The sequence below is a fragment of the Talpa europaea genome (assembly GCF_964194135.1).
Source record: "Talpa europaea genome assembly, chromosome: 2".
In the NCBI taxonomy this organism is placed as follows: domain Eukaryota; kingdom Metazoa; phylum Chordata; class Mammalia; order Eulipotyphla; family Talpidae; genus Talpa; species Talpa europaea.
In genome coordinates, this window is record NC_140068.1 from 22254999 (window position 1) to 22282096 (window position 27098).

The 27098-nt window shown below is 39.1% G+C and overlaps 1 protein-coding gene across 2 annotated transcripts in view; it reads right to left on the reverse strand.

Moving 5' to 3' along the window:
* PDE7B (phosphodiesterase 7B) overlaps positions 1–27098 on the reverse strand; it is a gene marked incomplete at both ends in the record, with an annotated part of 194650 nt that overhangs the window by 49523 nt on the left and 118029 nt on the right. For both annotated transcript variants that reach the window (XM_084227958.1, XM_084227957.1), the window contains one exon: positions 26199–26282. In XM_084227958.1, the coding sequence (XP_084084084.1) occupies positions 26199–26282 (84 nt within the window). The remainder of the gene's footprint in view (positions 1–26198; positions 26283–27098) is intronic.

Genomic DNA, 27098 nt, shown 5'->3' on the forward strand with positions numbered 1-27098 from the left:
GAATCCTCTCACCCTCCCGAACATCTGGCCTGTACCCTGGTTCTTGTATAAAAATAAAAATAAATCTTTAAAAAAATAATAAAAACATCAATTTGTAAAGTACAAAATGCTAAGACATACATGTTAGGTTCTAAAATAATTTTCGCAAATCCCAGGTGAAGTTCTGGGGTGAGTGCCTCTTGCCACTGTCCTTTGCTATTACTGAGCTCCACTAGAAGACTCAGCTTTATCTTGTAGGATTGCAAATCCAACCTTATTTAGATGTCTGGATTTCTTATTAGATTGTGTGGTTTTGGAGAACAGATCACTGTTAATTTTCTTTGAATTTTCACATATCCAGCAAGTTATAGGTGTTAAATACATAATGACGGAATTAAATGACTTTCCTACGTGTTTGTTCCAACTTTAAGGTCTTGAAAATTCTACACTTAAGTACGCAGTTTTGAAAAAGAATAGAAAAAGTTAACTCATATGATTTTAACTGTCCAAGCACAAGTAGCATATATACAGCATACTTTCTCTCTTATTACACGTTCTGCTATACCAGGGTCTCTGAACAAGACTAGTGCTCATTTCAGCATATTAAACATTTCAATTTCTTTTCATGTGCTTTTGACAAATTTCATAATTCAGACTTGGCTATAATGACTTCAGTACTCAAATTCCATCCTTCTTAGCTTAGCAGCTGTAGACTTTAAAGTCTCCATTTACTCATAAGAGGAATCAGTTGCCAAAAAGCCTTTTAAAATGAAATACTATGTCTAGTCCAGTCTTTCAAAAATCATCAGTGGTCATAAATGGCCATATTTGTTTATTTCTTCCTGTATATATTCCCAGCACTCAGATAATGGTGGGCAGAAATTGATGACAACCTAGGATAATGTACTGCCTATAACGTCATCATGTGTGGAGACTGTTCTCATACGGGTGGACATATTTTTAATACAAAGTCACTACAACTGACTTGAAATCCTGAGCAATTGGATTGAGATAAAATACAAATTAAATCCTTTAACATCTTGGGCATTTTCTAGGTTTTGTCTTAATAGAACTGTAGGAAAATCATTTTTGATACCAAAAAACCAAAAATTATACACAACATAACAACACCAATAATAAAACATCAAGCACCCACCTCCCCCAAGAAAAAAATCCTAGGGAAAAAAAGAGAAAAAGAAAATAAACTAAAATCAAACACACGATTGCCTTAAAATTTAAACATTTGGGAAATTAATTTGAGTTAAAAGAAGCTAAGAAGTTATTTAAGTTCTCCAAACTCAGGTCTTGAATAGAGATGCATTAAAGCCCCACATCATTAGTTCTTCTATGCACAACAAATGCTCACGACTTCTTGACAGCTGTCACTAGAAGAAGAGTTTTGCTTCAACACTGCCATGGAGTGGGAGGAAGAGGAGGGGGAAGAGGAAAATCTAAAAGGCAGTATAAATTGTTTCTCTACTTCTACTTTAACGTGCTTATTTTTTTTTCAATTGCCATTTCTCTTTTATGTTCTTGACAGTGAAGAGAAAACCACCATGGCTGATGTGAGTCATTGGGTAGAACAGACTCCTTCCCTGTTCACTGTATACACACCTGCAGCATCTGAAAGTGTTCAAGAGGGTCAAATGCTTGTCTTAACCACACAATGCACTGGGTTTTGGTAAAATGTGCTGCTTTGAGCCTATTGTTTTACCTATTATCAATTGCATTGCAACCCATGGATTATGAATCTTGGATGTTCGGGGTTCAGGGATCATTGGAAAACTATTACTTCCTTTTTGTAAGAAGGAAAAAAGGCCTTAAAAGTAAGCTCTTAAGACCTCTCTGAGCCATAGAGAGGTTTTTCAAAATCCCAGTTTGAATGAAATTTAAATGAATTAGTAAGAAGCAGATCCAATTTCCTCTGTCCTAAAGAAGAAATACGTGCCAGGCACAATGTGGTTTTATTGAACCCTCCGCTTCTCAGAGTTTGAAATGTTTAGAAAATCCTGAGTTTTGAGGGCAATGGTTTGTGGTGAGCAAATTGAGTTGACCAAACTTTCAGTTGATTCTAAGTCTCCGGAGGTTAAAAACTGCTGCATTAACTCCCTACTTCTCAGTATATATTTAAAATAAGTGTGGACTTTTTATCTGGAGATATGTATTTGGATTGTTAGAGTTCACTTAAAAAATTCCAGATGTGTGCAGTAATATACATTGCTCCTCTACTTTACTCTGCTAGTTCTTCACTCCCCAGCCAAGGATATTGGACTAGCCGTATGTCTCCAGTTTTGTCCCCTCCAATCTGTCTTGCCTACCACTGACAGATTTATTCCACAAGTACAACTCCTACCAAGTCTTCTCTCAGCTCCAAATTCTTCAATGGCTCCCCAATGTCTACTTAGTTAAGTTTATATTATTTATTCTGGTATGCAGGCCTGTAACAAAGCAATGCCAATTTGTTTTTACATTTTTATCTTGCTCCAGTCCACTCACAGATAGATAGGTATCTGCTCTTTTTTTTTTTTAAGCTTTCCAGTTTCCCCCATGGTTTTCTATTTCTGTGCCAATTCCCACTCTCCTTTTCAACTGAATACTATCTCCACCTGTTGAAATGCTATCCACCCTTCAACTGCCCTTGTCAGGTATTTCCTCCTCACTGCCCTGTCAGATGCATTCAGATTCTGCTAGAGTCCTCCTAATGCTTTGTGGTTGGTATTATAATAATTAGCCTTTTTAGCTCTCCTGCCATAAGGCAGAATGATAGGGTTATGTATGACTTAAAGGTATTTATTGAATGAAGGAATAAAAGGATGAGGTGACCACTGGTTGAAATTTCAACATACCTCATTGCCTTGCTCCTGAGAGAAATTATCCTGACACAATTGAATTTAATGAATTGTCTAGAACAGGAAGAGTCATTTGTCTAACATAACAGATCGAGGGATGATGCCCAGAGTAAAAGAACTTGAAGTTTTCTTTCTTCTGAATTTGCTAGATTTTTCTAAGGGATTCTAAGTGCATGTTTAGAATGTGTTAGATTACTACCAAGTTTAACCATTGGCAGAGGCCTGGGTATGAACATGTATCCCACAAACACCCATAAATGGATCCTGTATGTTTTATTCTTCGGACAGGAAATGTAGTGTAACTGAATTCCTTTTTTTATATGTTATAAAGGCTACTTGAACTGTATTTTGCCTCAGTGAAACCTCTAATTTAATGAATTGAATCAAATAGATATTACATGTGGTTGGAGTAAAACTCTTTAAATGTAAATATCCACCTTAGTGTTCAGCAAGCAACTTGAAATGTTTACCTGTACATTGAGATTGGTCTCTATGGTTGAAATTGCTCTCTATGGCTCATGGTTCTTTATGGGTTATAGTGATACCTTTAGGTCACATCTACAACTCTTGGTACAAGACCCTCTCTAGAAATAAGCTCCCATTAATTCTCTACTATTGATAGGCCATGGAAAACTATATATTTTCATGTGGAGCTTGATCTAAGAAAAAATATTTTTAGATATAACTGTTGTACTTAATTTAGAACAAACACAACTGGCCTTCCATTCCATTTATTCCATCCATAGTAAGCACAAGGAATGATGGAACTAAGAAATACTGAGCACTTACTAGGGAGTTTACATTTGTCATTACATTTTAATTTTCATAAAAGTGAGTATTGTAAAGTCAGTACTAATAGGTATGTTTTCCAGATGAAGAAATAGATGGGAAAGGTGTAGTGATTTATCCAAAGTCACACAATTGATAAATAACAGTGCAAGGACTGGAAACCAGGTCTATCTGATCTTGAAGATAATGCTGTTCATTATATGCTGTTCTTTATAGGAAATAAACCAAGACTAGGGGACATGCAAGAGTCCAGGAGGGATCTTATTTTCCCTGGGACATGGTGATGCATTAATACTCAAGGAATCTCAGAACCCCTTCCTTTAAGAAAGGATTGCGAAACAAAAACAGTAAAAGGAAGTTCCAACATAATTTATGGATGCAAATATTTAAAAATCAGTAAATATTTAAAAGTTGAAGGTTGAAATTGGTATCACTGAACAGGAATGTCAGAGTGAGAAATACTATAATGTTAATATTGAAAGACAACTTGTAAAATAACTAGAAAACAATCAGAGAAGGAACTTCTGAGCAAAATTTGGAAGTGACTCTATGTATATAACTTTCCTGTTTCTCTCACTAGCAGTACAAGTGGGGGTGAATAATAAATCACTTGTGGGTTTTAAAATTGGAAACACATGCACTACTGACAGTGACTTAATGTGATTTGATTATTATGTTATTACACAAAGAAATCCACAGACATTGGTTAGTACCTCAAACTTTGGAAAAGAGACATTTTTGTTGTGTACATAAAGCAGAGTGTCAGATTCTGGGGAAGGGAAAGAGTGGGAGGTATTTGGGCAAACAGGCTGCTCAAAATAAAACTGTGACAGGATGTACACAGGCCTCCCATTAATCCATTCTGGAGCCGACCCTTAAAGTCACCTAAGATTTTACCTGAAGGGACGCCTGCTGATCGAGACACAGTCTGAGAACATAATCTTACTTGTTTAACATGGCCACGGACATTCTCTTCTTTTTTCTTTTCTCCCACTTCCTTTTCCTTTAGAATTTACATACATTTTTAATGTGTTTTTTAAATAGTTCTATTAGTGATTTTAAAATTATTTTTATGTATGTTAAAAAATTCTAATCAGGAATGGTTATCTAATAAATATGTAATATTTTATGGTAGTCAGTGAATGAAACTGAAGCCCATTAGGCATGAATTGGTTATTTTTGTGAGTCTGTCATGGTGCTGGGATCTAAGAAGTATGTTAAAGCACCTACGCTGTGCAAGGCTTTGTGGTACTTGAATGTACAGAATTTTCATGATAGTGTTTCTGTTCTTAATGACACAGTGGAATAAGTGGCATGGGTTCTTAATAATCTTCACTCTATGTTTCTCCTTCAGCTGTGATGGGTGAAGGACATTTAAATGCCTAGAAATTATCATGGAAAGTGGAAAATATGAGTAAGAGGAAGATTATTTGTCAAGTGAGCATTACTTTTGAGAAAGTGATGACTCATTGTCTTTCTCCCTTCATGGAGTCAGAAGACTGTTTTTCCCATGGTAGAGGCAAGATGGCGTCTGGTACAACTGTAGGGGTTATGGCAGGGTGGCGAGATGAGAGGACAGAGGAAGAGAAAAGGAATAAAAAAGGGAAATTGAAAGAATAGGGGCATACAGTGCACAAGGCCGTAGTGTGGAAACCCAATCTGACAAGAAATGTAAGGAAATTTTTGTAGCATCCTCTGAGACCTTCATAGGCTTAAGATTTGTTACCAGTGAGGTTGTGTTCTTTCTAATAATGGACTGTGTCTTACATACAATGAGGTGAAGCCTAAAGGCAGGGGTAGAACTGTCACTTAGAAATATTCTCTTATTCTTAAGCTTATGGAGACCATAGAGCTCTAGAAAACAGCTTATAGAAACCAATATAGAATAAAAAACAGGAGTATACTGTTCAAGTAGGAGCTGGAGAGATGCAAAACATGGAGTGAAAATGGGGTCAAGTTAAACATGGACAAAATGTATTGAAATATTTCTACTGAAGTTTCTCATGTCCTAACTTATTAGCACTGCATTGTATAAGTATAATTGCTGTGTTTGAAGGAGGGGGCAGAGAGGAAGTGGAGGTAGAGACTTGGCAGCTATAGAATAAATTCTGCTAAGTACTTGTGGAGTGACCAAAGAGAATTGTTCTTGATTTCTCAAAACTCCTCTTTTCTTTTCCTTACCTTGGTTTCCCTTTCCTGCTTCCTTCCTTCCTTTCTTCAAACATTGGTCCAGACCCTGAAGGGTGATGGGGTGCAAAGATGATGAAGACACAGCTTTTTCCCTCCAAGAGTTCCCTGGAGCTCACTCCTCTTTTTCCATGGCAGTAAGAGTTGAAAACTGTGCTCCTGGGGCTGGGGTGGGGAATATCCACACATTTTTGGGACCTCCAGCTGTCCCAGTAGGCAGATAGTGTGCCTGATAATTAGCTAGTGGCCTCATGGGCATTGGCTCTCCCTGAGCAACAAGGGTGCCATCACTGTTTGCTCCACTTAGGTGAGCCATGTTGATCCTACTGCTCTATTTGGAGTCTTGGTCAGGTGTCTGTCCAACTAGGTAGCACCTCCAGACTATGATGAGATGGAATAAGAAAGTGTAAGTTTAAGGAATAAGCCCTTGACCTGGAGTGAGATCACCAGGTTCAAGTCCTGGTTGTTACACTCATCAGTCTCTTGAGTAAAATAATTGAAGTCACACAGTGTGCACTTAATAAAGGCTGGCAAAATGTGTAAGGTAGGGACAGCCCCAGTCAAAGTGCAAATGTCATATTACTTAACTAATGAGGAATTAGTTTGTAATTAGGTCGGCAATAACAGATAGATTCTGATGGAAGGGGGTCAAAAGTACAATCTACAGCTTGGGGTTCTATCTCAAAAGGATAGTCAGAGGGAGGCTTTGTTTTTGGAGAGTTGGAAGGGAGTGTAGGAGAAGAGCAAGGAGAAAGAGGTGGTTGATCGGAGACCCTTCCTCATCCTTCCCAATGGTCTCTAGTGTTTTGTAATGGGTGCCTATAGCAACCCAACCCCAGTTTATTCATCAAAGCATTTGTTCATGTATTCAGAATTGTTTTGTTTTTCTCACCCATTAAACTCTTCATCCCTGGAAGTAAAAAACTATGCCCTTTTTTTTATTTTTACTTTTTAATCTCCAACACTCAGCACTATGAAAGGGTGGGAAAAAAGGTGTGAAAGTCAAAGAAAACTTCATTGACTTGGTAAATTGACTAAGGGTCCCCCCTGTTCTTGTAACAAAATAACCTGACCTAATAATAACTGTCATGATTCCAGGTTTATAAGCAGACAGAGAATCAAAAGGTGAAGGAACTCAGTAAAATAAACAAACAGCACTCTCCCCCTCACCACAAGCTTATAACAAGTAGAGCAGACATCAAAAGAGTACCCATGCCTGTTATTAACTAATATCGTTTCTTAGTCTCACAAAACAGAAGGAATTAAAAGAAATCACATTCTCTCTTAACCATGCCAAGTGTTTTCAAGTGCCCGTCTTTGTAAATAAAACTCAACTAGTTATTTTCAGTGATCAGTTTTCTGCTTGTCAAACCATCATGTTGGAAATTCATGTCAGGTAACCTGTGTGGGATTCAAGCATATGTGTGAAGTCAGTTTTACAAATGAACAGAAATCTCTTGCTCAAAATGCCAGGCCTTGCTCTTGGTCAAAAGCAGAATCTGCCCAGCTTCTTCATTGTCCCCGACAACATCTCTCTCAATAATGACAAGTCACAGTCTGCCCTCTTGATGACCTGTTTGGGTTGACAGATTTCACACTGTGGAAGAGTGAAGAGTGAGGATTGTGCTATTTGGAGATTTGCCAGAACTATTCTTCAAAGTGTCAGAAGGATCACAACAGGGCGGAAAGTTCAGAAGTTCAGTTAAGTTTAAGATCCTTCATCTTGGAAAGTTTTCATTTTTTTTTCCTATTTCTTGTACACCCCAATAAATGTTTCAGTTGCAAATTTCTCAGCATGGCTTGGTCAAACCCACTCAAAATTACGCCCAAATATCTGCTTTTAAAGTTCTGCTGTAAAAACGTGCAGCTTTGGGAGGTTGAGATCATCAGAAAGTATCTGATTTTCAGTAACAGATTTCTAGTTATATTGAATTTATATTTCTTCAGGAGCCCCAACTCTGAAAAATTTTTCTTAAAAGCAACCAAACTTTCTGGAGTTTGCTTCAAGTATACTTACTCTTTACCAACTTTAAACCAAAAGAGAAACTTGATGGTTAGCAACAGGACATAAACAAAAAATTTCTGTAATAATAAAATAATAGAGTATTAATAAAATAATGTTAGAAGACATAAAGCTAGTCTCTTATGTGTAAGATATGTTATAGTCAAAATCTATTACTTATAATAAATAAAATGTTATCAATTAACAGCCCAACGTAGATTAATGACTACACATGAGTTTGTACTGAAGACCGTAAGAAACAGATAAACTTGGGAATACTAAAGGATTCCCCAGATCAGGGCCTCCTGGGTTGAGCGCCATGCTGTGAAGCTGTCTGCAGCCTCTCCAGTGCAGGTTCAATTCCCGGCCTGCCAAGGAGCAACCCTCATGGAGAAGCAGACCTCTCCTGCCTCACCCGCTGCTCCCTTCAGCAGTGTCTTTGGTCTGTCTGTCTGTTCTGCTCCCTGTTCTATCTCTGGTGAATTCTCTCACCCTTCTGCGCCTTGACCTGTACCCTAGTTCTTGAATAAATAAATAAATCTTAAAAAAAAATAATAAAAAAAAAGGATTTCCCAGATCAATGTGGGAGGCATTTGGAAAATGTTGGGGGATGTTTTTGGTTGTCCCATGATGGAAAGAGCCTGAATGGAATGAAATGGAGGGAGCAGCTATGGGAGATGTCTTGAAGTGTGTGGGACAGTATCATACATCAAAGAATTGTCTTGTACAATATCTCCTTCAACTTTTCAGTGGTTCTTCAGGTACTCATGTCACTGAAAAGCCTATTTCCTACGATCTGATGATCTGAACTTGGAACCTAGCCCTGCTCTCCTATTTTACATAGAAGCACAACATATTCTTTTGCATGGTTTTACTACTTCCTTTTTTGGGAATGCAACTACTATGCAAATTAAAAGATGAGTGTTATTTTGGCAGGGAGCTTTGGTGGAAGCACTTTCTCAATAGTCGTTCTCTATTTTTGGAAATCACCAGTGGCAAGACTGCTTGTGATATCTGGTTGTATTACCAGCAAAACATACCTGTGTCAGTCTGTGTTAGTAGCTGTCATATTCACAGTGATTCTGTATGTCCTGCAATCTGTGACCACATCATTGGATGACTGTGCCCAAACATTCACATATGGAAAACATTTAAGTCACAGATTTCTTTTCTTATATTTCTACTGTCTAATACAGCTGGAATCTTGGAAATGGTTTTTGTTAACTTAAGGAAATAAGTTATGGATTTTCTTTTAAGATAGTAAAGGAGGATATTATAAATTATATGCTATAAAAGGGAGGTATTGAATTTGAGTGGATTCAAAGTCATTCCAGGTAAAAACGTAGCTGATCAAGATGGTAAAGTAACAGACTTCTGTCCGGGAAGATCTTACAAGAACACAGAAGGGAATAGATGGGGTCACAGCGTTAAACTGCATGTCAGTCAGATGGCTAAGGTTGGCATCACTGGCATTTAATTTTATAGGGCAAAGTGATTTACTGTTCTTTCATTTGTATAGCTTTTCTAGCAATATGCTTTGGTGTTGATACTTTGCACATATTTGTTAGCCTCATTTCAAATTCTACTCCAGAGTTTAAATAGTGGAAATTTAAGATTTTCCTACTACTTTAGTCCAAGTTATCATTTTTCATGTGCTATTTAAATTGTCCTTAAATCACCTTGAGTCACCCTTTCCTATTATTCATGCCACTAATATCATTGGTAAGTAGTTACTGGAGTCCTTAATTAACATTTAAAACAGTATAAGTTTTCCTTCTCTTAATATTTCTCTATTTAAGACCCTTAAAAAATAATACCAAAGGGTGATTTAAGGTGGTGAGAGCTGTTGGAGTTCAAAAATACTCTAAGAGAACATTGTTTTATCATAAGACTGGTGACATGTCTTATTATTAATTTCCATCTAGTGGGTGTTTCTTACTTATCCAGCTATTAACGTTAGGTGAAATTCATCCATTGTATTACTCAGTTAGTCATTTCCAAACAGTTGAAATAAAACCCACTTCTTTGATTATTTTCAAGATCTTGGGTGGCATTGCTGGCTTTTAGAGGATTAGCAAATGGAAATTTTAAAAATAAAAAAGTTAAACTCTTCAAAAAGCTTATTTTGAAGTCCCAGTTAATAATTACTGTTTAAAATAATTGACTCTGAGGCATGCTAAGATTCTGAGAAGTCATGAGTCACTGAAGAAAAACGAAGTTAGGGCCCAAATAGCTTTTGTGTTACAAATTTTGGGTTATATTGTAGTTCTTTCACAACAGGTTGTCCATGTTTGGCAATTTCCAATTAAGAGAACATCTCACTCACTAGAAAATGCTGTTTTTCAATATATTAGTCAACCCTTATCTTTTAAGCTATTTCATCTGAGTATCTACAATCTATTTACCTGTGAGAACAATTTTTACATAAAGATTAACACACTTTGGCAGGGGTATGAAAAATAACGTTGATGTTTTGGACTTTTTGGCTTCTTAAAGAATAATCATTGCTATCATCAAGGTGGATAAATGTGATAGAGAAAATACTGTAAGTGAAAAGATCTTTTAAGAGAAGGAACTTGGTTTCTTTTTCACTACAGGAACTAAACAATTAGGAGAGTGCCTGGCATGGAACAGGTGCTCAGAAAGTAGCTCTTGAGTGACTAAATGAATGGAAATGAATATCCTGGAAACCTGTAGTGTGTCTATAGGCCACCACAAGGAAGATGCTTCATCAACTGGGAGGTAGTGGGGCTTCTTCTAGCAGGGGAGTATAGAGGATGATCTTTATGTCCACTGTGTGGCTTTGAACCTGACTTTGTCCTAAAGGGCTATGTTGACCTCAGCACCCATTCAGTGTCTCTCTACTTACTGAACTTAATGTTTAAAAGTAGGTGTTGATTTATAATGACACACTATAATGTGTCAATTGAGGATAATAACAATGAAAAGAACTTATCAAACTTACCACATTTTTGAAAAGAAGGACAATGATATATAATTTAGCACATAGAACATTTTCAATAATATCAACTAGGTTTAGCTACAACTTTAGGTTGTATATTGATATTGAATTAAGACCCTGGGATGTCTATCTACACATTTGAAATAGAATTGAAGACTGAAATCAGCATAACCTGTTTTCATAAAGCAAGTTGCTAGAGAAGTCTTGATTTCAAGTGGCTAAGCTTGGATTAAGGTTGGTGAAAGGAGAGGGGATGCATTTTATCATATACCCAGGAATAACTAGCCTTTCCTTTGTAACATATTTTCAATGTTAAGAAAAAGCAACCATTTGATATGTGAGATACAAGGGAGAGAAAATGTGTTTTTCTTTACTCATAAGCCTTCAGTGATTCTCCATTGAATTTTTCACAGAGTAAATGACAAACTGCTATTCAAGATGATTCCTGTTCTGGTAAAAGTTTCATCCTAATTGTACATCAATTCTGATTTTCTTCCTTTCAACCAGGCAACTTTCTCCCCTCACCCTTCAAATGAATCCAGCATTTCTCTACCTCTGGTACTCAAAAAGTGCGTTTTGAATGCACTTTAAAATATCTCCACTTATTGTACTTAATATTTATATGCAGATGTTGACTTATAATCAAACTTAGGTAATGTTCTCTAAGTGCAATATTACTTCAAAAAATTTATAAAACAAAAATAACAAAAAAATTAAAAAGGGAAAAACCATCTTCACTTACAAAAGTTCAATCATGTCTAAGCACAAATGCCAACATCTTCTTGAAGACCTTTTCAAGATGGTCCAGTGCTGTTTCAACTGAAGCTCCTTGGCATCCGTCAACTTGTTGGGTATTTTGGTGAAATGTGTACTAGGCTTTCCCACCACGTATTTTCATCCTTTAAATTCTATAGCTCATAGCCTGGCACACAGTAGTTGCTCATTACTATGAACTTTGAGTCTCACTTAGTTTTTCTTTTCAAAAAGGGATTTATTTCAGAAGGAAATATAGGCGAAACACTACATGATATGCATCAGACATCTTTACAGACACATCACCCAAAGCAGTGATAGTGAAGGCAAAGATAAACAGCTGGGACTACATCAAATTAAAGAGCTTCTGCACAGCAAAAGAGACAATAACCAAAACAAAGAGAAACCCCACCGACTGGGAGAACATTTTTGCACACAACATTAATGATAAAGGACTGATCACAAAAATCTGCAAAGAGCTGATGAGACTCAACAAAAACAAAGAAAATAATCCTGTCAAAAAATGGGCAGAAGAGCTAAAAAGAAACTTCTCTGAAGAGGAAATGCAAATGGCCAACAGGCATATGAAAAAATGTTCAGCATCACTTGCAATCAGGGAAATGCAAATCAAAACTACCATGAGATACCATCTTACACCAGTGAGAATGGCACATATTAAAAAAAACTAGCAACAACAAATATTGGCGAAGGTGTGGAGAAAAAGGAACTCTCCTGCACTGTTGGTGGGAGTGCAAACTGGTCCAACCACTATGGAGAGCTGTGTGGCGATTTCTTGACCTATTAAAAATAGAGCTTCCATATGATCCAGCAATTCCACTCCTAGGTATTTACCCAAAGGACACAGAAACATCCATTCCAAAGAGCACCTGCACCCCTATGTTTATAGCAGCACTGTTTACAATAGCTAAGCTCTGGAAACAACCCAAATGCCCAAAAATAGATGACTGGATCAAGAAGATGTGGTCCATGTACACCATGGAATATTACTCAGCATTCAAAAAAGATAAACACATGCAATTTGCAGCAACATGGATGGAGCTGGAAGGGATCATGCTCAGCGAAATAAGCCAGAAAGAAAAAGAAAAATACCGGATGGTCTCACTCATAGCAGGAATCTAGAAAACTTAAATAAGGGACCAGGAAAATGAATAACTATAAGAAAGTGAAAATCAAAATCAACAAAAAACTATGAACCAGAGACACTCTATGGGGGGTGGGGAGGGGAGGGATTGGGGTCAAAATAAGGGGGTTGCAATTGTATGGGGAATATAAAAATAAAATTAAAAAAAATAATAAAAAAATAAAATGTAAAAAAAAAGGGATTTATTTCACTAATTACGAGAAAAAGATTTTTGGGGTAGATGTATAACTTTTTGGCCTTTGCCAAGAATTGTCTCCAAAATAGATAATAAAGTGAATGTGGTAAGGCACAATATGAAAGAATGAGAAAAGAAAAAGAAAGGAGATGGGGGATATTCCTTTCTTACATGGCAAGGATCATAAAGTAAAAAATGCTGGGTGGAAGAGAGAAGGGGGATATGGGGGCTTGCAAGAATATGCTATTTGACTGATTTTTTTTAAAAGATTTATTTATTTATTTATAGAAGCACTGGGTACAGTCAGAAGCACGGGAGGGTGAGAGAATTCACCAGAGCCAGAGGGGAGAGCAGAGCAGACTGACGAAATACACCACTGAGGGGAGCAGCGGGTGGCAGGAGAGGTCTGCGTGCCATGTGGGACCCTCGCCTGGTGGACGGGGATCGAACCGGCGCTGCAGAGGCTGCGCGCAGCTTCACTACCCAGCGCTCAACCGCTGCGCCACCAGGAAGGTCCTATTTGACTGATTTCTTGACAACTCTTAGAAGAGTAGGGAGGGAACATCTCATCACTCTCTAGAAATACACTGGCTGTAGCCAGTCATCTTCAGTGATGAGTTGTCCACTGTGGATGGTAGCGGGGTGGGTGTGCAGGGTAGAGACATCGGGAGGTAGAGGTAAAACTTGTTTTCATGGCTGGATATTTCTTATAGATTGTTACTCACAGAAAACAAATAAGCCTAGTAAAGAGAGGCATCTTTGACTTTAGGTTAGCACTTGCTGTGTTTTTCAGCATTGTATTGGCGGGGAGCTGTGGGAGGTTCTGGGAGGCTGGGAATAGTGACAGCCATATTTATAAGAGCCACACTAAGAAAAAGGGAAAGCAGTGGCATACATTTGGCTGATGAAGGTGGTGTGAGGCCAACACATTGTTGCTGGGATTGCCCTTTGAGTAACCATTGCTGTTAGTTTTAATGCTGATGCTGGTTCTCAGGTGGAGCACAGAGCTATCTCTGTGCGGTCTCTGCTCTTGTGCTCTTTGCCTCTGACTTCACAGAGAAAACAGAAGTCAGTGGATGGGAAAAAATTTCTGTGACAAAATCTACAAAAGCCTCTACTCTACTGCCACTCTTTCCTTCTACCTGTTCTACTAGAAGAGTTGCCTGCTTCCCAGGGCCGGTCTCCTGCCCACCTTTTCAGCACACGTTAGTTTGTCATGACTTTTCTCCTGTACGTTCCATTGTTCTTTCTCTATTAGTTCTTTCTCACCGTCATTTCAGAAACGTCTTGCAGAAAATCAAAAGCAAAAGCCTTCCCTAAGTTCACTTTCCAGCGAATGCTTTCTCTCTGCCACTTTATTTGCAACCATATTTTGGAAGGAGATATGCCTGGTTTGGGGGAGCCCTTACTTGTTTGTTGAAATGATGAATAAGTGAAAGAATGAGAAACTGAAAGGAGTTCATAAATGACTCTCTTCTGCATTATGAGTCAAGTGTTTTTTCCTGTTATGTATTTTACACTCTTCTCACACATATTTATACATATGATCATATGGAAGTAAGAGTAGAAATAACATAATAAAAGTTCGTTTTTATCGAGAATTTATACTGTGATTGGCATGTGCTGGGACTTTGCATACATATACTCCCACCTCTCACCACAGCCCGCTGAGGCACCTACTCCAATTCTTTCCAGTCCAGGAAACTGGGGAGCAGAGAGGTGTTGGCAGCTGCAGCTGCCAGAATTGGAGCCGGTTCCCACTAGCGTCATGGGGAATCCTTGTTTTCTCTTTTCACTCATCTCAAATGGTAAAGTTTATTTTATATCTTTAAGGTGAAGTTTAAATAAGAGAGGCCTTGTGGTTGAGTGGAAAGCAGAATGTGAAAAGACCCAAGTGAAGTTCTGGATCTTAACTCTTTCTTTACTTTGCAGTGAGTTTCCTGGTATCTTTAGATGGTGGTTGATTTTCTTTTTTGCTTGTAAAACTGAGAAACTGGGCTGAAAGATCTTAAGTGCCCTCATTTCAAAGCTTTGTCAAATGTGAAGTGCTGTTTAAACATGCACGAAAACTTTGATTTCATGCTCCTTGGAATAAATTTCATTTTATAACGACAAGCCATCATTGTGAAGGGTCATACAAAGCTTTGCTACACGCCCTATGTCATAATTTCCAATCAGTTTCCCAAGGTGGCCCAATAAATAATGTTTTCTGGCTTATGGCTGCAATTTCACTTTCTGCATCTTGGTATTTAGGAAAAAGAAACAGCAGAGATTCTATTTTCTGGTCACGACGAGTTCCTTTCTTTTTAATAATTTTTTCCCCTGATTATGAGGAATACACGCTTATGGTAAAAAAATAGAAAAGTAGAAAGAAGGAAATAATCATCATCTAGAAATAATCCTCATTAAAATTTTACGTTTTTAAAAACAGAACTAAGATCTTCCTTTAAGATATACAAATTGGTATCCTGATTCTTTTTCCTTGATGTATTATAAACATTTTGAGACACTTTCTTTCCATAATGCACAGTTTGCATGACAGGAAATAACCAACTCCCCCTTGAGAAAAATTAAAGCAACCGGTGGCAGCCTCGATCTGATTTTAATTTGTCACAATAGTGATTCCATTTCCTTCTTCTTCAGGGACTGCTGACAAGTGTCCTCAGTTGTCACCACCACACCCATCTCTTTCTTATCAACAAAAACAAGGTCGGGTGATGAAATGAACAATTTGTCACTTGGCACCTTCTGCCAGAGCAAGAGTAATACTGAAAAAAGCAGTGGTGAAATGGAGTATTTAGAAGTAAAGCTACATATTTTCTCATTAAGCTATAATAATATGTGTTCAATGGAATGGAAGCATTTTCATGCCAAAAATAGTTTAAATGTACTGTAAAGAGAAAATAACCATTGTACTATAAGAAAAAATTTTTCATATGAGTATGCATTATTTACATGGCACACAAAGAATGTACTGCATATATGCATTACCTTTGAACATTTATATTAATATATAAAGAAAAATGATAGGTCATTATGATTAAGAATGTGTGTTAAGGCATTGCAATTATGGGGTTCAATTGAATTCTGCTAATAAGTTATACCTTGGGTGAGTTATTTCTTCTGAGTCTCAACTTTTTTATATTAACTACTACTGACTATTTTATAGGGATCTTGTGGGAGTTAAATATGTCATTTTGCGCATAACACATACACCAATGTCTAGAATGTAAGGGCTGCATGCATTCTGGCTATTATTATTATTTGCTATAATCTGTGTCTCAGATAATTAACCAACACCAGTTGTTCTCAGATATTCACGGAGGGTCCACAGTCAGACTTTCTATATCACATCACTACAGCCCATTCTGAAAATATGTCGTCTATCCAGAGATTCAGGGGTAAATGCAAATGAGTTTGCATTTACAGTGATAGATGCTTTCTTGGGAATGTGGTAGTAGCACAGAGGAGGGAACGCTTCCTACGTTTCACTGCAGCCCTCTTGTGCTTGTAGGCCTTCAGGAGACCTATAGCCTTGGGGAGCCTTCCCTAAGAGGGACCCAACCTGCCCTTGTGCACCCTGCACCTGGGAGTAAGTACTTCCATCTTCACGCTGTTTGTGGTGGCCGTCGTTAGGTGTGGTGGCCTTGGCCAACCTTCCCCTTGAGACTTTCCTCTGTAATTGCCACCCTCCTTAGGCACTGGCTCAAACGCCCTCCTTCCTAAGGTTACTTATAAGTAATAAAACACCCAGGTGCCCCAAGGCAATTTGGTTTGCTAGTTAGAGAGAAAACAATATCTTGATATTGTGTATTAACCCTGAGGTCTCAGTTTGGAAAGACGAAGGGTTTTAAGGGTGGAATCTCCTCTCCATTTTTTTTTCTTTAAGAGTTTTTTTATATGGGGAGTTAAGTTAAGGGGTCTTTTGGTTCATCTGAACCTGTGAGGATAGAATGGTAATGAGAGGATATAATCTCTCATTTTATTTATTAATGAAATCAGAAGAGATAGACTGATTATTTCTGGGTGGGAGGTTGAATTTAATTTTATTTAACTAACAAGTCATTCTGGTTCAGTGAATCATAGGACAACTTAAGTCAAAAGAAAATTAATTTGCTCTATAGTTTACTATCTCCAGAAATCAAGGAAGCCATGATACAAGAAATACTCTGAGTGGGCTTAGGTTTTAGTTAAGGAAGTGCTGCCGTAGAAAATTGCCATTTTTCTGTGCTGCATTCAGGTAAGTGAGCAAACTTGATGGATTCTCACACAGTCACATTTGTACCAAACGGAATCCATGACAGGGGGATTTAGACAACTGTGCTGTCTAAATCGATTCTTATAGAGGAAAATGAGTTGCTGGTGAAACTTACTTTTTGGGCTTTATCAACCCTCTTGTGCTTTGCTAAACCAAGTAAGAGCTACTGAACAAAGTAGTTTGTGATTTTATAATCCCTGTTCCTGCCGTTGGCTATGGATGATTGTGAATCCCAAGTAGAGCTCGGCCTCTCTTTGCTGTGCTGCAATTCCTTCCTTCCAGCCCTGTCCTGGAGCTGGCCATGGAATCTCCCAAACAACCCAGATGTGCTAAATGCATCATCTTTCCCCCACCTCAGCCTCTAACTTTCCTCATTGATGGCCTCATCTTGAGTTTTTCAGATGTCCAGACTGACCCCTGGAGCTACAAATATTCAGTATCAATAAGTTTTATTTCCTTTTCTCCACATTTATACCTCTTCTGCCTTTACACCTCTGCAGCCATTCTCGTTTGCTACCTGATTACATTTATTTTCATTCATTGAGTCTTCACTCATTGAGTCCCTCCTACAGATGGCTGTCAGTTAATTTTCTCTCTAGCCAACAGACTTAACTACTTTCTGGACCTTTTCTTCACTTAATGACCTTATATCTTCCATAGTCAGCTCATCTCAGTCTCATTTCTAGAGAATTATGTAAGCAGTCAACACTACCTTATTTTTTAGAGTTCAGCACAGCCTATAAAGCTTCTTCTCCTGCTCAGGGCATGTCACTGACTTCTGCCTTCTCTCCTCTCTGATTTATAGTGTTTGTCAATTATCTTAAAAATAGGTCACTTATGATTTTGTGTGGTCCTTGTTTTAAACTGTATTTTTCTTGTCCATGTAATAAGGTTGTTAGTTCTTTGATGGCAGAAAACTATCTCAAAGTGTCCTCTTGAGCACTCAGAATTCTCAGCCAATCCTTGTCAACTTGAAAGAACTTATTCAGGTATTTGCATTTGCTGTCTCTGGTAGACCCAGTCCCATTGCTGTCTGAGATGGGAACTAGCCATCTTGTTTTAAAAGGCCGTTTCAGTCCTGGTGGTTATTGGTGTGGCTCCGGGTACCTTGGCCTCATGGACTGATTGGCATAGATTTCTATTTTTTGAATGAATAAATGATAACTCAGAGGAAATACTGGGCTCCTTGATTCACTTTTCTGTTTTTCATGAGTCAGATAAAAAATAAATCTGTTAAATGACATCAGCCAGTTTAACAGAAAGCAATGGCTCTAGAATGTAAAATGTGTTTCTTTTTTTTAATATGGTTTCCCCTAGACAGCCAGATATATAGAATGATTTCTACTGATGTCTTTATTTGGTTCCCACTTGAATATCTTATCCTATTATTAAATTTATACTTAGTTGAAAAGAACTGTTGACAGCTCTTTCCTGGTTCCTAAGGTCTTGAAGCATAATTTAGACTGGCTTTAAAACTTGGACTTAGCTTGCAGCCCTCCTTCACTCCCTTGCTGCTTCAGTGACTGCTCATGCTTTAATTGCTTCAGACTGTCTTCTTCAATTTACTAAGATGAGTTAGTTACTCCCTTCTCTAATGTCCCCAAAGTTAATCACTCTCTCCTCTGAATTCTACATACACATACAATTTTCTTATGTATACATTTATTTTATTTTATTTTATTTTTAAGATTTATTTTTTTATTTATTTATACAAGCACTGGGTACAGTCAGAAGCGCGGGAGGGTGAGAGAATTCACCAGAGCCAGAGCGGGGAGCAGAGCAGGCAGAAGGACCGAAGTACACTGCTGAGGGGAGCAGCGGGCGGCAGGAGAGGTCTGCGCGCCATGTGGGACCCTTGACCAGCGGGCGGGGATTGAACCGGCGCTGCAGAGGCTGCAGGCAGCTTCGCAGCCCAGCGCTCAACCGCTGCGCCACCGGGGAGGCCCTACATTTATTTTACATGCATGTGTTATTACATGTATCATGCCCCATCAAAATATATATGCTATGTTCCTGTAAATTCCTCTGTGGCAAGAACCATGTCTTATTCATCTTTGTATTTCCAGCACCTGGTACATCACTGGCCCCAGGAGGTGATCTATTGATGGGCATTGATGAATAGTGACATCAATGGAGGATGTGACTCAATGGAATGAGTGACTCAGTGAGGACACTATAAACTCTGTCTTCTGCAGCACAGTGGCATTATGGTGGCTCACCACTCTGCTGGTCCTTATCTGCACCTGAGGTGCAGGGAACCAGTAGCAGAAAATTGCAGAAACCCTGAGAGCCCATCATAGAGCTTCATCCAGATGAGTCAGAAGACTCTACAACTGCAGGCAAGGCCTTGCTTTCTTCTAGAGGAAGGCAAAGATTGGACTTAGAACCTGTGGGGTGTTAACTTTGGCACTCAAAAGAAGTCTGAACTGGTCCCAACCAGAGCCTTCTCTGTTTGGAGAAAGGGCTGGGAGTAGGGGTTTGGGGTGGGGGAAGGGTAGAATATCATGCCTTCTAAATAACCCCTGTAAAAATTTTTTAAAGGATGTTTTTATTTCCTTTTTTCAATTTTGAATGGAGAAATAATAGGCATATAACATTGTTTAACTTTAAGACATACAAGATGATTGGATACATCTCTCTATGGCAATATGATTTTATGATTTTCACCACTGTTACCTAGCACCTCTATCTTGCCACATAATTGTCATTTCTCTTTTGGGTTGAGAACACTTGAGGTTTAATTTCTTAGCAACTTTGAAGTTTATTATAATACAGTTTTGTTGACAATAATTACAGTGCCACCATTACCTATCCAGAACTTATTTATTTACTAGTTGCAGATTTGAATCCTTAAACATCTTATTGCCTAAAATTTTAGTTTGGAGTCTTTACATTCTGTGTGGTTTTCATAGGTAACATCAAAAGATAACTTTCAGAAAATTTCAGAAAGGATGTCACTACTTGCTAGGAATTCCCTGCTTGAAAACAGTTTATAAGTGAACTGCCCCTCTATCTTTATAGGGGGATATCACTTAGGCACAGATGATTTGGAATATGCTGGTTGGCTCTTGGTTCACAGTCTTTTCATAAATATATTTTATATGTCAAAGAAAGAATTTCTGCAGGGTAGAGTATGTTTTAGATGGCAACTTTCATAAAAGCATTTGAGCCTCTGGGTTACTTTCTCATAAAAAGTTTAAAAAATATATATGCTTGTATATAGTAGTTGTTTTGGAAATAATGAGCAAAGGACAATATTTTTGTAGCTCATGCTTGTGCTAATAAATAAGCCTGGAGAGGTGGTTCTGGAGGAGGAACCGAGCTTTAAAGATCAAGTTAAGCAAATTAACAGACAGGAAAAGCCAAATAGCCAATTAACCTACTAGTGCAAAGCCCGTGGGCTGGTCTGGCGCTCCATGGTCTCTGTGGTAGATGATATTTGGTGCCCTGAACCCTCTAGTTGAAACTGTTGCATTCTCTCAAGCTGCACAATCACTGGGAACCTTAGCATTATATGTCATTTCCTCTGTGTGCCTGTGTAGAAGCAGCATTGTGTTGCTCTTGAAATGGTTGCCACGGGAACATCTCCACCTCCTCATTATCCACAGAGGTTACTTGATTATATTAACCAGGAGACAGAGATATAGAAGGGACGAGGTAGCCACCTGCTCTACAGAAAATTGCAATTGTTTCTGTGATTTTCACCTCTGTGGCGACACATCTCTCTGAACACTACTTTTTTTTTAAATTAATTTTTACAATTTTTTACCTCATTGTTCATTTTTAAACAATATTTGCTTCCCCCACCCCCTCAGGTGTAGTCCCCATAGAGTTTCCCTCACCAGTGCACCAGTGACCATCACCTCAGTGCCCTGTGCTCCTCCTTCCCTCCCTCTGATCCCCTCCCTCCTCCTCCCCTGCAGTAGGTCTCTGGTTTATAATCGTCCATTTTTGCTTTGTTGTCTTTTGTACTGTTATTATTTTTTTACACTGATGTCTTGTTTGGTTCCCCTATATTCCTGCTATAAGTGAAACCATCTGATATTTTTCTTTTTCCTTCTGGCTTATTTCACTGAGCGTAATTCCTTCTAGTTCCATCCATGTTGCTGCGAATGGCATGAAGTTTTTTTTTTTTTTTTTTTTTGGTGGGACCCTCGCCGGCGGCCGGGGAACGAACTGGCGCTGCAGAGGCTGTGGGCAGCCTCGCAGCCCAGCGCTCAACCGCTGCGCCACCAGGGGAGGCCCAAGTTTTTCTTTTTTGATTGCTGAATAATATTCCAAGATGTACCACATCTTCTTGATCCAGTCATCTATTTTGGGCATTTGGGTTGTTTCCAGGTTTTACCTATTGTAAATAGTGCTGCAATAAACATAGGTGTACAGGTGTTCTTTTGAATCAATATTTTTGTGTCCTTTGGGTAGATTCCTGGGAGTGGACTTGCCGGGTCATATGGTAGCTCCATGAACACTACTTTCTACCTTCTCTCTTCTGTCTCCATCCCCCCCCATAGCATTAATAAAAGAAAGAATTATAATTCCATTGTTCTTGCTCTCTTTCAGTTCTGTTGCAGACCTGATATAGAACAGTCATAACGGCCAGCCTTTTCCCTCACTCTGTTCTGTCTCTCCCATACTTAGGTGTAAAGATGACTTTCGTCCTTAAAGATCTGTGATCCCCTTCAACACATCGGCACTGAAGCCATAGTTTCTTGTTACTTATCCAGACAAGTTTCTAGAAATTTATACAGATGCCTATTTTCTAAATTATATAAAACAAACAGAAAATGAAACTGGCTGTAATAAGTAACTTTATCTTATATAATTCTCAGTAGAGAGGATGGGAGGATCTCTTATGAGGACGGTTTTCTGATCTATTCCTGGAAATGCAGGTTACACCTGAAGGATATTATTTGAAGTACTCTTGTGATATAATTAGTTGACCTTGATATTTATTGTCCAAATCAGAGAACTCTGGTAGTGAAAGATGGTATTTTAGATAAGTACGCTTGGTAACAGATACAAACTAGGACTATGCCAAGAAAACCAGGTATATATTATCACCTTGTATGTAAACATGGGCAGTACATGGACATGGTAGTACAGTACCCTCAAAAAATATGGCGAAAGGGACAACTATTCTGGGAGAGCATCTGTGCAATTAAAATTAATATTGTGGATTTTAAAATCTGGATCAGCAAAAGAGGTTTCCTTTCTGTTTATACTTCTGTTTCATGTAAATTTAGTCAGTGTGAGTCTATTCTTAAAAGTGCTGGCAGTGAGAATTGAAAGCAAGCATATCACAAAGGAAAGCAAAAGAGACTGGACTGAAGATGCCAGGGAGATGTTATAAAGCCCTCTTAACTCTTAAAAAAAAAAAACTAACTTAGGGGTTATTTCCTTTTGTTGGGAAAGGGCCATAGAGTAAGTATTTTTGACTTTGTGAGACATAGAGTCTCTGTGGCAAATACTCCACCATTGCAGTGAGAGGAGCACGCAGAGAAGATGTGTAAACGAATGGGCGTGGTTGTGAGGTCAGGTTGGGGCACAGATTGGGTGTCTTCCTTCCCCCTGTTCTAGTTACCTGTTTTAATATCTAGAAACTTTGGAAAGTTATCTTAGATACTGATTTTGATGTCTCCTGTCTTGCTGTGATTGGGCTGTGGCTGATGTGGCCCATGGAGAACAGTGGGTCTTACTTCTTCATGCATGATTTTGTTACATACATTCCAGTCCTTGAAGGTCTATGGACAGGAGGGAGTTGGGGTAGACAACTGGGGACACCCTGGACAGGAGTGGCAGCTACACAGTTTCACTAAGCACTTTAGAAGGAGGGCTGCAGGGGTGTGGACATAGGGAATGGAACTGTGGTGATTCAGTTTTTCCTGTAATTTTTTTAAAAGTCATAGTTTAGATTCTAATTAGATTTGGGAGAGAGAGCAGAACTGCAAGCACCTGAGGGAAATGAAGTCTTGGGTCTGTGCCACTACTTGGAAAAATTTGACTCAAAAATAAGGTAAAAGATATAAAAATCACTTTAAACGAGTGTGGTGCTTATCATGGAGAATTGGAATCAGTTAGTAAAAATAAAAGTTGTAGGAGAAGGTTCCAAAATGTTCCTTAGGAGTTTATTTTTAAATTTTTATACAGTTATGTTTAAAATGTGTCTCTTTAGGCTGAAAGCACATACTAACAATGCAGGCAAATGACAGCAAGAATGTGAGTGAGATAAAAAGAATTTAAAAAAACTGTATACAAAGTAGTAGGAGGAACCATATCGGTTACAGCTCATGATGTGCTGGATATAATGTGGTGTCCACACAACTTTGTGCTGTCTGGTGACAAGCTGCCTTCACTGCAGACTAAGAAACCTGCAGAGCGGGCCTCCCCGATGGCGCAGCGGTTGAGCACTGGGTTGCGAAGCTGCCCGCGGCCTCTGCAGCACCAGTTCGATCCCTGGCTGCTCCCCGGCCACCAGAGGAGGGTCCCACATGGTGCGCGGACCTCTCCTGCCGCCCGCTGCTCCCCTCAGCAGTGTACTTCGGTCCTTCTGCCTGCTCTGCTCCCCGCTCTGGCTCTGGTGAATTCTCTCACCCTCCCGTGCTTCTGACTGTACCCAGTGCGTGTATAAACAAAACAAACAAATAAATTAAAAAAAAAAAAAAAAGAAACCTGCAGAGCGATGCCAGTAATGCTTTGGCATTTAGTTTCAATTCACTAACAAGGTACAAGGAGGCAGTATACAGTAACACTGGCCATAAATACCACAAACAGGTAAAAGGCTCAGAGGACAGCAGTCCTATCTGAGCCGTTCAGCAAAACATAGGGAATGCTTGACATTTATAGTAATTTGATATAATTTTTAAAGCTAATTGGTAAGTGAACAATAGTTATTGGGACGTCAGCAGGTGTAGACAGAATGTCCTTTATGATCACCCAGTTTATTTAGGGAGGTGTTTTATTTATCCAGAGGGAAAATATGAGGCCACTATATGAAGCAAATTAATATTTGCTTGCAGGTGTGACTAATAAAGACATGAGTGAAAGTTATCCAGACTGGGATGCTGAGCAGAGAAGAGAGCACAGGATGAATCGCCAACACTGTCACTCAATAGGTAGAGGGTCATGAGTAATAGGCAGGTGCAAAGGAGATGGAGGGGCAGAAAGCATCCCCAGCCAGGAAAAGGAGGCTGGGCTTGAACCCCGGAGCTAGAAAGCCCCTAGAGGTGCCAGAGTGACAAATGGCAACTGTTTGCAGATGATCTGTTAGATAGTAAACAAAATACAGCAAAATATTATCTGCACGGAGTTTCTGTTTAATGTTTTATATATTTTTCCTCTTACAAAATTAAAATAAACTAATCATAAAAAACACCCAAATATTCCAGAAACCTATGATGTGCATGGTTAAATATCCCATAATTTCTCCTGCAAAGATACCGTCCATTAGCAATTTCTGTTGCTTATTAACACTATGATAAATGTGGGCCTCCCCGGTGGCGCAGTGGTTGAGCGCTGGGTTGCGAAGCTGCCTGCAGCCTCTGCAGCCGGTTCGATCCCCGGCTGCTCCCCGGCCACCAGAGGAGGGTCCCACATGGCGAGCAGACCTCTCCTGCCGCCCGCTGCTCCCCTCAGCAGTGTACTTCGGTCCTTCTGCCTGCTCTGCTCCCCGCTCTGGCTCTGGTGAATTCTCTCACCCTCCCGCGCTTCTGACTGTACCCAGTGCATGTATAAAACAAACAAACAAACAAATAATAAGTAAATAAATAAGACATGCCTCTAGAAAATTGAAAAAAAAAACACTATGATAAATGAAAATAAAGTATCATTAGGGACCTTGGAATTATAAAGGGAATTATCTCCCATTTTCCTATTCATGCCTTGTATTAGAAATGATGATATACTACCTACTGTTGAAAAGAGGCTAAAGGAGATCCTGTCAGCGCTCCCTACAGGCTATATCCAGCATTGCACTGGTCCGTGAGTGCCTTAACTGTCGTCTAGAAGGCATTTTGGGTGATCAGAGTGGGGGAGGTATCTCTGGTATGGAAAGAGCTATTCCATGTCTTTTTGTCCCTGAAAAAGCTGAGAAAATAGATATTGCACATTGATATGGGAGGTTAACAAGCCAGGAGAAATACAAACATGTCCATCTCCTACTGGCCTTTTGAAGATCTAAGGATCAGAAATAGCAAGCTCTAATTTCTCCTTGTAATTTTCAGGGGTTGAGGTAAATTAAATTACCTCTTTAGCTGAAGTTGTTTATGCCAAAGGAAAGTAATACTCTGTGGGTGCAACCCAGCACTTTGAAATTTATAGATGGGGAGTGATAGGAGAACCAAACACTGAAAACCTTGGAGCAAATTGTGAAATTTATCCGCTTTCTCCCCCTTTCCTCCTAGTCCAAAGTGAAGGATGGTTTTGACAGTTAGAAGATAGTAAATGTGAAGGGTGCTGATCAATGTTATGGATTTCCAAAGAAACTTGAGATGAAGAGAATTAGGCATCAGAGAATGAGCAAAGCTCTGAATAAGGAGCAGCACATGAAAGGGAAAGGTAGAAATAAATAAACTTCCTTGGTAGTTACAATGGGGAAGCAACTAGGTGCAGACGCAAAGCCTTGGCTATGGTGAAGAGTTTTACCAGGACTGCAAGAAAGGACCTTAGGGATTTAAATTAGACAAAGGAGTGAGAACTAGATAGTGACCAGGTTACTAAGGGAAGCCATTGACTAGGTTTCCCTGTGGGATCTTCAAAAGAAAACAGAATCTCAGCTAGTCCAGTCCTTGGACCAAGAAAGGAATATCCTCTTTGTATAGGGTTTCGTGGTTTTTAAGATTTACATGTTTAAAGCTGACATCATCTCACTTACTCCTCACTAAAGCTCTGAGAGGTAGAGCAGAGCCAAGGTTACTTCACTAGGGAATGAAGAAACCTAAAGACAAAGGGTTAAGTGCCAGTGGGAGGGAAGAGCAGAAGGAAGTAAGGCAGACCTCTGAGGGTTTTGAAGTTCAGAGGGAAGTGAGAATTTTTTTCATTTTGAAAGAAAACATTTGTTCCTTTCCAGGTACACTTGATTACTCACTGTTAAGTAGGCGGAAGTCAATGAATGGGTAGGAGCCGCGGCGTTCAGCAGGAACCCCCGTCTGACCCCTTAGTCGTACATCTCCTAGAAAACAGAAAATCCAAACAAGTGTTTGAAAACATTGCCAAGTGTATTCGCTTTTCCTCTGTAAATCTTCTTAACCACTTATGTCACTGGAACCAACACCAAATGTCAGGAGAAAAAGGTTTCCATTCACTTAGCTCAAGAGAGCACTAAGTGAGAAGGGATATTTAATGAATGTGAGGTGTATGAACTTGGCACTCCTCAAAAAAATGAAATGGTCCCTTCATATTTGTCTGCAAGATGAGTCCATGAAAATTTTAGTAATTTGAAAGTTTCCATAGTCTTTTTATACTTTCCAGGGCTAACTTAAAAGCAACTTGCTCCAGGGCCTCCCCTGGTGGTACAGGCAGTTGAGTGCAGCACTGTGAAGCTGTCCTTAGCCTCCGCAGTGCAGGCTCGATCCCCGCCGGCCACAGAGATACCCACATGGTGCAGCAGACCTCTCTGGGCTCCCCTTAGCAGTGTGCTTCAGGCAGTCTGCCTGTTCTGTTCCCTGCTCTGTCTCTGGTGAATCCTCTCACCCTCCCACACATCTGACCTGTACCCTGGTTCTTGTGTGCATGAATAAATAAATCTTTTTTTTTTTTTTTAAAAGAAGCAACTTGCTCCAAATGAATCAACTTAATCTGGAAGGACAAATGGTGTGCTAAGATGATCACTTTCATTCTTAAAGGAAGTTTTAATCAACCACAGTGTTATTTCTCTTGGTTGCCGTACAACCAATACTTGATCGGTTTCCATCATCCTTGTGGTCAGGATATAACATTGATCTGCTCTCAAATCTGCTCAGATGAATGTGAGCTTCATCTTAGGTAC